Source organism: Euwallacea similis, unplaced genomic scaffold (assembly GCF_039881205.1).
Source record: "Euwallacea similis isolate ESF13 unplaced genomic scaffold, ESF131.1 scaffold_45, whole genome shotgun sequence".
Lineage (NCBI taxonomy): Eukaryota > Metazoa > Arthropoda > Insecta > Coleoptera > Curculionidae > Euwallacea > Euwallacea similis.
The window spans coordinates 412,034-424,323 of record NW_027098670.1 but is presented as its reverse complement, the minus strand read 5'-3'; the positions used below and the strand labels follow the sequence as shown (position 1 = coordinate 424,323).

General features: G+C 56.8%; 2 protein-coding genes across 2 annotated transcripts; both read right to left on the bottom strand.

The window, feature by feature from the left end:
• Positions 1–445: 445 nt before the first annotated feature.
• LOC136418917 (uncharacterized) lies at positions 446–2,683 on the bottom strand. Its single transcript, XM_066405128.1, has one exon. The coding sequence runs from the start codon at positions 2,681–2,683 to the stop codon at positions 446–448; it is 2,238 nt and encodes a 745-aa protein (XP_066261225.1).
• Positions 2,684–8,159: 5,476 nt separating this feature from the next.
• LOC136418916 (uncharacterized) lies at positions 8,160–10,373 on the bottom strand. The gene has a single exon (XM_066405127.1). The coding sequence runs from the start codon at positions 10,371–10,373 to the stop codon at positions 8,160–8,162; it is 2,214 nt and encodes a 737-aa protein (XP_066261224.1).
• Positions 10,374–12,290: the final 1,917 nt, after the last annotated feature.

The window sequence follows — 12,290 nt, the reverse complement described above, 5'->3', positions numbered from 1 at the left end:
CTTGGCGTTCAGGTCCCCAGCGATGAGAACCTTCCTGCCGTCACGCCCCCTGACATACCCCTCCAGTCGCCGAATCCACGCCTCGAATGAAGCAGCGGTCCGGTTCGGAGAGAAGTACGCGGAGACGAGAGTGACGCCGTCCAGCTCCGCTGCAACGAACCCCCGGTCTCGGTGGATTGACTTCACGCTCACACCCGGCGCAAGCCAGATGAAAGCGTCGTCGCACCTGTCCCTTACTAGGCTCCCTTCGGCCACGCACGGTTCCTGACCGAGCACCACGTGGATGCCCTGCTCTCTGATCACCTGGTACATGAGGTCCATCGCGAGACGGCCCCTGTCCAGGTTGATCTGCAGGCACCGCAGTTCCCTGTCCGACGCCATGACCCCATACATACCCACACCAACACTCACACGCACACTCACGCACACTCACCCGTGTCCACTCCTAGTCCTTCCCCGTCCCTTCCACGGCTCCTCCATCTCCCTCGACCACCAGCGACCGCAGGAAGCTGGTTGAGGGTGAGTCCTCGCCGTCCTGCTCCGCCCTGGGTGTGGAGGCCGCCACCGGCCTCTGCCCCATCCTCGGGGTGCCCTCCGACCCCTCGCCCCTGGGCTCCCCCTTCGCCTTGGGTTTTCCCTTGGCTTTGGGTTCGCCCTTGGCCTTGGGTTCCCCCTTGGCCTTGGGCTCACCCTCAGCCTTGGGTCCTCCCTTGGCTCCGGTTTCCCCCTTGGGCTTGGGCTCGCACCCGGGCCCCCCAGCACTGTGCCCCCCCTTTTTGCACAGGGGGCAGTACCGCTCCGCTTTGCAGGCGGCGGCCTTGTGGCCCCCCTGCGCGCACCTTGCGCAAAGCTGCGAGCGGTCCTCCCCCTTACACTCCCCGGCCTTGTGGCCTCCCTCCCAGCAGCGGTAGCATCGGCCGGACTCCCGTCGCTCCCGCAGCCGGCACCGCGAGATACCGACCCGGAGATCCGCGACCCGCCGGACACTAGCCGCCGCCTCGGCCTCCACCAGAAGTGTGGCGGTTTGGCAGCTTCCGAAGCTAGGCCGGAGGCTCAGCAGCCGTAGCCGCCCTTGCTCCACCCCCGCTGCGGTTGCCACCGCCCCTACCACCTCCTCCCCCGTGGTCACTCCATCCAGGCCGTACACTAGGAAGGCCACCGGACGCCCAGTCACCCCCCTCACTCGACCTCCCCCCAGCTCCTTCGAGAGCAGCTCCCGGAGCTGCTCCCCCTTCCCCCCCCTGGGCACGGTCAGAAGGACCTCACCCTTCCTCGTCTCTCGGACCGTGCCTACCTTCACCCCATCCCCTCCGGTTGCCACCACCTGGCGCACCTTCTTCAGCGCCTCCAGGTAGGTGGTTCCCTCCTCCCTACTCACTAGGATGACCTCCTCTTCCTTTGAGGAGGCCATCCTCTCCCCGCTCCCCCCCTTGCCTGGCAGATAGAAGCGGAGTATTACCCCGCTCCCATCCGCCGCAAGCTCCCCCAGCTTCCTCAGCTTACCCGGGTCCGACCCGGGTACCTGGGGGACGACCACCCTCGCCCTCCCCTCCCCCCGCGCGGTCCTTACCAGCTCCCTCAGCGTTCCAAAGACCGCCTCGGGATCCAGCCCCCCACGCAGTTGGCGGTAGAAGACGAAGCGCTCCAGCGTTTCCGTCCTGCCCCCCTTCCGCAATCTACAGGATTGCACAAGGAAGGGCATTACCCCTGCCTCGTGGTCCTCCCCCATCTCCCCCAGCTCCGGCAGCATGGCCAGCGCCCTCTCCTTCAGGGGACTCTCCCCTTCCCCCACGATGACGCAGAGGTCACTCCGGTAACCCTCCGAAAAGGGGTCCCCGTGAGCGACCTCCGTCTGCTGGAACAGACCCGCCTCCCAGCGCTCCCGGATCGCCGCGCGCAGCTCCCCGGACGCCACCAGGCTGCGGATCCGCTCGCCTTGCTCTTTCGTCCTCCTCTCCTCCTCCGTTTCAGTTTGGACGGCGCAGGTGTTAGTCTCTGCCACCGTCCTCCCCTCCCTCTCCAATGCCGCAACTCTCTCCCTCAGGGCCCCATTCTCCTCTCGCAGTCTGGCCATCTCACCTTCCTCCAGTCCCGTCTCCGCCGTTGACGTGCGCTCCGACCGCGCCACTTTTCGCAGCACGGTCATCAGGCCCGACACAGCATTGACCACGTCCTGCCTCGGTCTGTATCCCTCCTTGAGGAGGCGATCGAGGTCCCCCACCCTCGCGATCGCCTCCTCCATCGCCGTTCCTGTAAAGGAAAGGGAGAAACTCTCCTCCGCCCTCCTCCGCTTTCCCCGTTTCGGGGTACTCGCAGGTGGAGGCATCTCTTCCGAGAAGGCAAAGGAGAGTTCCTCCCTCATTGCCCCCTCACTCGCCCTCCTTACCTGCCCCCTCGTTTCCGGTCCAGTCCTCTCATTGTCCTTGTCCTTGTCCATGTCCTTGCCCTTGTCCTCAATTCCTTTCTTCTCCTTCGGTGGGGTTCGTTTGAGCTTGGAGCTCCTTGCGAACCCCTCCCTCAGCTCCATACCCTCTAGCCTGTCCGGCAGGCTACCCTTCCTTAAGTGGCTTCGGCCCCCCCCAGAATCCATGGGGCCTGCGCCGGCCACCGGGGCTTTCACCCGGTCGGAACCGGCGACGGGATTAGCACCCGCCTGAGGTACACGTTTCTTAAAGTCACTCATTTCCATTTTTTTTTGCAGGTTTCAACACACACGGACATCACATCATCCAGGTAAGTATTGGGTAAGTATAGGTTATTTGTGATAGGATTAGACTAGTAATTTGGATAATTTTCAGGATACTCCGAAGAGGCGGTTCATCACAAGGATAAGGTAAGTGGACAAATCGCACTTTGGGATTGAAGTACAATTTCAGCTCGAGTACCGCAGGTTCGCCACGTCTGTGTTCACTGGATGAATGTGAACCCCAACGGAGCCGCTAGGAACTGGTCTTCCATCCAGCCACGCATCCCTTCAGCGCGCACCCCACCTTAGGATTTGGGAGGTATTTATAGTGGCCTCACCACACGACCCCAAAGGATCCCCGCGCACCCAATCGTCCCGGATGTTGACCACGTCACTGCAGCCCCCACCAAGACCCATCGGCTGTTTGCGGTTTGCTCCTTGGAAGTTGTTGGAAGAACAGGATACCCCGAAGAGTTGGATTTTCTAAGGACGACAGGTAAGTTGGGAGAAGTTGCACTCTGTGAGGTAAGTACAATTTCAGCTAAGGTACCGCGCGCTCGCCAAGCCCGTATCCACAGGGTGGACCCCTTCGAGGCCGCTGAGGACTGGGCTTCCCCCCATCCTTGCATCTCTTGGGCGCGCGCCATGCCACGAGAATTGGGAGGTGTTATAGTGGCCTCACCACTCGATCCCCAAGGAGATCCCCGTTCACCTGACCCACCCCGGCCCCGAAGACATCCTTGCCCCCGTTGCCGAAATCCATCAGCTGTTTACGGTTTGTTAAGCTGGTCCACGGCGGAAGTTTTCGTTCCGGACTTGCAGTTTTTAAGCTGAAGCCATCACTTATCACTCCCACTAACCAGTGACCTCGCAAGAAGTCCTGGCCGTTCCCCTATCCGCCAACCGGGGGACGCGCCCGATAGATTGCTCAATCCACGGGCACCTGAACTAACCTGAACTAACCTGAACTAACCTGAACTAACCTGAACTAACCTGAACTAACCTGAACTAACCTGAACTAACCTGAACTAACCTGAACTAACCTGAACTAACCTGAACTAACCTGAACTAACCTGAACTAACCTGAACTAACCTGAACTAACCTGAACTAACCTGAACTAACCTGAACTAACCTGAACTAACCTGAACTAACCTGAACTAACCTGAACTAACCTGAACTAACCTGAACTAACCTGAACTAACCTGAACTAACCTGAACTAACCTGAACTAACCTGAACTAACCTGAACTAACCTGAACTAACCTGAACTAACCTGAACTAACCTGAACTAACCTGAACTAACCTGAACTAACCTGAACTAACCTGAACTAACCTGAACTAACCTGAACTAACCTGAACTAACCTGAACTAACCTGAACTAACCTGAACTAACCTGAACTAACCTGAACTAACCTGAACTAACCTGAACTAACCTGAACTAACCTGAACTAACCTGAACTAACCTGAACTAACCTGAACTAACCTGAACTAACCTGAACTAACCTGAACTAACCTGAACTAACCTGAACTAACCTGAACTAACCTGAACTAACCTGAACTAACCTGAACTAACCTGAACTAACCTGAACTAACCTGAACTAACCTGAACTAACCTGAACTAACCTGAACTAACCTGAACTAACCTGAACTAACCTGAACTAACCTGAACTAACCTGAACTAACCTGAACTAACCTGAACTAACCTGAACTAACCTGAACTAACCTGAACTAACCTGAACTAACCTGAACTAACCTGAACTAACCTGAACTAACCTGAACTAACCTGAACTAACCTGAACTAACCTGAACTAACCTGAACTAACCTGAACTAACCTGAACTAACCTGAACTAACCTGAACTAACCTGAACTAACCTGAACTAACCTGAACTAACCTGAACTAACCTGAACTAACCTGAACTAACCTGAACTAACCTGAACTAACCTGAACTAACCTGAACTAACCTGAACTAACCTGAACTAACCTGAACTAACCTGAACTAACCTGAACTAACCTGAACTAACCTGAACTAACCTGAACTAACCTGAACTAACCTGAACTAACCTGAACTAACCTGAACTAACCTGAACTAACCTGAACTAACCTGAACTAACCTGAACTAACCTGAACTAACCTGAACTAACCTGAACTAACCTGAACTAACCTGAACTAACCTGAACTAACCTGAACTAACCTTTTTTTTTTTTTTTTTTTTTTTTTTTTTTTTTTTTTTTTTTTTTTTTTTTTTTTTTTTTTTTTTTTTTTTTTTGCGAGGAGGAGGGAATCTTCTTAAGACACCCGACTTGGTCCACAGCCGGGTAGTGTGGGATTCGACCGACCATTACGTCGCCCGCCTACCCACTAAACCCACCTCCCCTCTTCTGCCCCGGGACCGCCTTTCGGCATTACATCGGGGCTTCCTCGATCTCCCAGACTAGGTGCGGACACGCACCCCACTTTTCTTCCTCTCGTTCTCCCTTGCAATCTTGGCCTTCAGGATTTTTTCCGTCAGGCCCACAAATGCTTCCCATTTTCTCTCACTATCCACCAATTCATTTCCTATCTTGTTTCGGTCCAGGTCGAGTCCGCTCTCCCTGGCCTCCACCCGATAGCCCTCCCATTCTGGACATTCCCAGAGCGTATGCTCCGGTGTGTCCTCATTCGCATCGCAGAACCAGCAACGCGCACTCCTCTCCACCCCGATGCGCTTCAGATACTTACCAAACACACCGTGCCCGGTAAATACCTGTGACAGCGCATACCCGCTCTTACTCCACTCACACTCGTACCAGATCCGGATCCGGGGTATGAAGGTTTTAATCCAGCCCTCATACTTCTCCCAGTCCTTCTCCCATTCTCTCATCACCCATTCTTTCACCTCGCTCCTACCTTCACCTTCACTCAGCATACTTCTCTCTAGTACTCTAATCCGCACCGGAGGTATCTTGGCCAAAACTAACACCGCCTCGGTTGGTGCCGTTCTGTAGGCACTGGCCACCCGGAGCGCGAGCAAACGATTTGCCCTCTCCAGGATGGCCACGTACTTGCCGCACGTCATCTCCGTCTTCCAGACAGGAGCTGCGTACAGCAGAACCGACGATGCCGCCATCACCATCAACCTCCGTCTTTCATACCCCAATCCACCGACTCTAGGCAAAATGCCTTCGAGCTTCCCAATCACTCTAGATACCTTTTCGGTGGTCCGGCGCGCATGCTCACCGAAGCGAGCATTTCTGCTGAACCACACTCCCAGGTACTTCACGCATTCTTTCGTCTCGTACGAGACGTCGTCCACTCTCAGACTCATACTCCTTATTTTCCTTCGCCCGGCCAGGAGAACCATTTCGGTTTTCTCCGTGGCCATGCTAAGTCCCATGCTTTCGAACGTATCGGCGACCAGTTCCATGGCCTGCCTAGTCCGCGTCTCTAGGGTTTCCCCGTCCCCCGCCGTGACCACCAACGCCAGGTCGTCCGCGTAAGCCACCGGAGTGACTCCACGCGGGTACCCGGCCGTCAGTATCCCGTCGTAGTAGAGGTTCCACAAGACGGGGCCCAGCACAGACCCCTGAGGCACCCCACACGACAACTCTCGGACCCCCCCGTCTGGCAACACCAAAACCCGAGCATGCAGGTACGACTGAACTACGTTCAAGAGGTACCCGCTCATCGGGGACCTCCTCAACACATTCATGATGAGGTCCCACGGTGCACTGTTAAAAGCGTTCTTCACATCTATCGTTACCATGACGCAGAAGCCCGCATGCGTGTAACTTTTCCTCCTGATCCCCTCCACGACCTGCATGACAGACCGCATGGCGTCCAGGGTGCTCCTGCCCTTAACGAACCCATACTGTCTCTCATCAATCATGCCATACCTCGTCGCTTCTTCCAGCAATCTGGTCTTGACCACCTTTTCCGCCACTTTCCCGAGTCCGTCCACAAGGCATATGGGCCGGTACGTGGCCTCCGCACCCGGATCACGCTTCGGTTTCTCCACCAGCACGAGTCGAGTCCTCTTCCAAACCTTAGGGTACTCGCCCGAGGTCAAGATGCGATTCACGCAACCCACCATACCCTGGGGCACTGCCCCAAGATACAGCTTCAAGACCTCGTTCGGTATTCCGTCCAGTCCCGGAGCCTTGCGGCTCTTGAGTTCCCCGACCGCCCGGCGAATCTCCTCCGCCGTAACCCGAGGCACGTCATCCGGCACTACCCGCACCTTTTCCCACATTACCCGCGGCTTCACCGGGAACAGCGTGTCCACCTGCCTGTGCATTTCTGCCGTGGGCAGGGGACCACTTCTCAGTCGGCCAAGTTTCCCGGCCACAATCTTGTAGCCGAGTCCCCAGACGTCCGTTTCCAGCTCCGCACACACACGATTCCACTCATCTCTCTTGGCCTTCCTTACGGACGCCTTGAGAGCCTTCTTTTCACTTTTATACCTGTCGGCTGCCTCGGTCTCCTCCGTTTCGGATCTAGACCGGTGCCGCCCCCTTCCTCTCTCTCTCGTCCACTTCCTTCTTGCTCTCACACATGCTTTCCGCCTTTCGGCGACCTCTTCATTCCACCAGTACACCTCTCGTTTCGCATTCCCACTCTCACGCTTCCTTAAACACCGGTCACAAGCTTCGCTTATCTCCCGAACTATTCCTTCGGGAGTTTCCACTTCGCCCAGACCGTCATGCACCATCACGTACTGGCTCAATCGCCCTAACCCCTTCTCGTTCACTTTCCATCCTACCTTCTTCTCACTTCTATCCACGCCAACAGGTACAGTTCCCCCACGCGTCAAGCGATAGGAGATGTACCTGTGGCCACTTCCGCTCTCCATTCCCACTTCAACATTCCAATCACGCACGCAACCATGCACAGTCGTACCTGCCATGGTCACGTCAATCAGCGACCTGCCGTTCCGGTTCCCGAACGTCCACTCGCCCCCGGTGTTGATGGGGACGAGTTCCACGGCCTCCAGGAACTCTTCCAGGACCCGTCCGTAGGCATTCGTCACCCAGGAGCCGAACCGCCCACTCTTGGCGTTCAGGTCCCCAGCGATGAGAACCTTCCTGCCGTCACGCCCCCTGACATACCCCTCCAGTCGCCGAATCCACGCCTCGAATGAAGCAGTGGTCCGGTTCGGAGAGAAGTACGCGGAGACGAGAGTGACACCGTCCAGCTCCGCTGCAACGAACCCCCGGTCTCGGTGGATTGACTGCACGCTCACACCCGGCGCAAGCCAGATGAAAGCGTCGTCGCACCTGTCCCTTACTAGGCCCCCTTCGGCCACGCACGGTTCCTGACCGAGCACCACGTGGATGCCCTGCTCTCTGATCACCTGGTACATGAGGTCCATCGCGAGACGGCCCCTGTCCAGGTTGATCTGCAGGCACCGCAGTTCCCTGTCCGACGCCATGACCCCTTACAGACCCACACCAACACTCACACTCACATTCACGCACACTCACCCGTGTCCGCTCCTAGTCCTTCCCCGTCCCTTCCACGGCTCCTCCATCTCCATCGGCCACCAGCGACCGCAGGTAGCTGGTTGATGGAGAGTCGTCCCCGTCCTGCTCCCCTCTGGGGGTGGAGGCCGCCACCGGCCTCTGCTTCATCGTCGGGGTGTCCTCCGACCCCTCGCCCTTGGGCTCCCCCTTCGCCTTGGGTTTTCCCTTGGCTTTGGGTTCGCCCTTGGCCTTGGGTTCCCCCTTGGCCTTGGGCTCACCCTCAGCCTTGGGTCCTCCCTTGGCTCCGGTTTCCCCCTTGGGCTTGGGCTCGCACCCGGGCCCCCCAGCACTGTGCCCCCCTTTTTTGCACAGGGGGCAGTACCGCTCCGCTTGGCAGGCGGCGGCCTTATGGCCCCCCTGCGCGCACCTTGCGCAAAGCTGCGAGCGGTCCTCCCCCTTGCAGTCCCCGGCCTTGTGGCCTCCCTGCCAGCACCGGTAGCATCGGCCGGACTCCCTTCTCTCCCGCAGCCGGCATCTCGAGATGCCGACCCGGAGATCCGCGATCCGCCGGACGCTCGCCGCCACCTCGGCCTCCACTAGGATGGTGGCGGTTTGGCAGCTTCCGAAGCTGGGCCGGATGCTCAGCAGCCGTAGCCGCCCCTGCTCCACCCCCGCCGCGGTCGCCACCGCCCCTACCACCTCCTCCCCCGTGGTCACCCCGTCCAGGCCGTATACCAGGAAGGCCACCGGTCTCCCAGTCCCCCCCCGTACACGCCCCCCTCCCAGTTCCTTGGAGAGAAGCTCCCTCAGCTTCTCCCCCTTCCCCCCCTTGGGCACGGTCAGAAGGACCTCGCCCTTCTTGGTTTCCCTGACCGTGCCCACCTTCACATCTCCCCCCCCGGTCGCGACCACCTGGCGTACCCTTTTCAGGGCATCCAGGTAGGTCGTCCCCGCCTCCCTGGTGACGAAGATGGCCTCCTCCTCCCTTGAGGTGGCCCTCCCCGTCCCGCTCTCCCCGGCCCCGGCCAGATAAAAGCGGAGTGTAACTCCGCCTCCCTCCGCCGCTAGCTCCCCCAACTTCCTCATCTTCTGGGGGTCCGTCCCCTGAATATGAGGAACCACCACCCTGGTTCTCCCCTCCTCCCTCGCGGTCTCTACGAGGTCCCTCAGGGCCTCGTAGACACCCTCCGGGGTCACCTCCCCACTCAGCCGCCGGTAGAAGACGAACCTCGTCTTCTCCTCCGTCCTCCCCCCTTTCCGCAGACGGCACGATTGTACCAAGAATGGCACCCTTCCTTCCTGGTCCTCCCCCAGCTCTTCCAGTTCAGGGAGCATTCTTAGCACCCCGCCCCGTGCCGCGGAAGTTTCACCCCCCCCGATGATCCCCAGGTCACTCCCGTAACCCTCCCCATAAGGATCCCCACTCACCTGCTCCGTGTTAGAGAACAGACCCTCCTCCCAGCGCTCCCGGATCGCCGCACGCAGCTCTCCAGAGGCAACCAGTCGGTGGATCCGCTCCCTCTGCTCTCTGACCTTCCTCTCCTCCGCAGATTCAGTTTGGGTGGCACCGTCTACCATCTCCCTCACAGTCTTGCCATCCCTCTCCGCCACCTCGATCCTCCTCCGAAGGTACCCATTCTCCTCCCTCAATCTCTCCAGCTCCTCCCCAGTCCTGTCCTCGCGGGCCGCTCTGCGTATCACACTTCGCAGCCCCGAGACAGCATTTACGAGTTCCTGGCTCGGCCTGTAGCTCTTCTTGAGCAGCCGCTCCAGGTCCTCCGCCCTCGTCACGGCCTCCTCCAGGGCCGTTCCCGTCTCCCCCGTCGATTGGGAGAGGCTCTCCTCCGCCTCTCTCCTTCTCTTGCCCCTGTGGCTAGGGGTGCTGGTGGGTGGGGGCATCTCCAGGGAGAAGGCAGAGAAGAACTCCTCCCCCCCCAGCGCGCTGACCGTCCCTTCCGACGCCCTCCTAATAGGGAGCGCCTCCGACACCGCCAGAGACCTCCAGATCTCCCCCGGAGCCGTCTCCCTGCGAGCAGGTGGAGACCGCCGCATCCGCTCGCTCCTCGCAAACGGACTCTCCATCCCCCTCGCCTCCATCTCCTCCACGGCGCCCTCAACGCCGGAGCGGTTCTGGCCCCCCCCAGAATCCTTGGGGCCAGCACTGACCACCGGGGCTTTCACCCGGTCGGAGTCAGTGGCGGGATTATTACCCGCCTGGGGTACACGTTTTAGGTGACCACTCTTCATTCTGAAATTTAAACACATATACGGACGCCACACATCCAGGTAAGTATTGGGTAAGTATAGGTTATTTAGGATAGGAATAGACTAGTAATTTGGATCATTTCAGGATACTCCGAGGAGGCGGCTCATCACAAGGATAAGGATAAGGATAAAGGTAAGTGGATAAATTGCACTTTGGGATTGAAGTACAATTTCAGCTCGAGTACCGCAGATTCGCCACGTCTGTGTTCACTGGATGAAGGTGAACCCCCACGGAGCCGCTAGGAACTGGTCTTCCATCCAGCCACGCATCCCTTCGGCGCGCACCCCACCTTAGGATTTGGGAGGTGTTTATAGTGGCCTCACCACGCGATCCCGGAGGATCCCCACACACCCAATCATCCCGGATGTTGACCACATCACTGCAGCCCCCACCAAGACCCATCGGCTGTTTGCGGTTTGCTCCTTGGAAATTGTTGGAAGGACAGGATACCCCGAAGAGTTGGATTTTCTAAGGACGTCAGGTAAGTTGGGAGAAGTTGCACTTTGTGAGGTAAGTACAATTCCAGCTAAGGTACCGCGCGCTCGCCAAGCCCGTATCCACAGGGTGGACCCCTTCGAGGCCGCTGAGGACTGGGCTTCCCCCCATCCTTGCATCTCTTGGGCGCGCGCCATGCCACGAGAATTGGGAGGTGTTATAGTGGCCTCACCACTCGATCCCCAAGGGGATCCCCGTTCACCTGATCCACCCCGGCCCCGAAGACATCCTTGTCCCCGTTGCCGAAATCCATCAGCTGTTTACGGTTTGTTAAGCTGGTCCACGGCGGAAGTTTTCGTTCCGGACTTGCAGTTTTTAAGCTGAAGCCATCACTTATCACTCCCACTAACCAGTGACCTCGTAAGAAGTCCTGGCCGTTCCCCTATCCGCCACCCGGGGGACGCGCCCGATAGATTGCTCAATCCACGGGAACCTGAACTAACCTGAACTAACCTGAACTAACCTGAACTAACCTGAACTAACCTGAACTAACCTGAACTAACCTGAACTAACCTGAACTAACCTGAACTAACCTGAACTAACCTGAACTAACCTGAACTAACCTGAACTAACCTGAACTAACCTGAACTAACCTGAACTAACCTGAACTAACCTGAACTAACCTGAACTAACCTGAACTAACCTGAACTAACCTGAACTAACCTGAACTAACCTGAACTAACCTGAACTAACCTGAACTAACCTGAACTAACCTGAACTAACCTGAACTAACCTGAACTAACCTGAACTAACCTGAACTAACCTGAACTAACCTGAACTAACCTGAACTAACCTGAACTAACCTGAACTAACCTGAACTAACCTGAACTAACCTGAACTAACCTGAACTAACCTGAACTAACCTGAACTAACCTGAACTAACCTGAACTAACCTGAACTAACCTGAACTAACCTGAACTAACCTGAACTAACCTGAACTAACCTGAACTAACCTGAACTAACCTGAACTAACCTGAACTAACCTGAACTAACCTGAACTAACCTGAACTAACCTGAACTAACCTGAACTAACCTGAACTAACCTGAACTAACCTGAACTAACCTGAACTAACCTGAACTAACCTGAACTAACCTGAACTAACCTGAACTAACCTGAACTAACCTGAACTAACCTGAACTAACCTGAACTAACCTGAACTAACCTGAACTAACCTGAACTAACCTGAACTAACCTGAACTAACCTGAACTAACCTGAACTAACCTGAACTAACCTGAACTAACCTGAACTAACCTGAACTAACCTGAACTAACCTGAACTAACCTGAACTAACCTGAACTAACCTGAACTAACCTGAACTAACCTGAACTAACCTGAACTAACCTGAACTAACCTGAACTAACCTGAACTAACCTGAACTAACCTGAACTAACCTGAACTAAC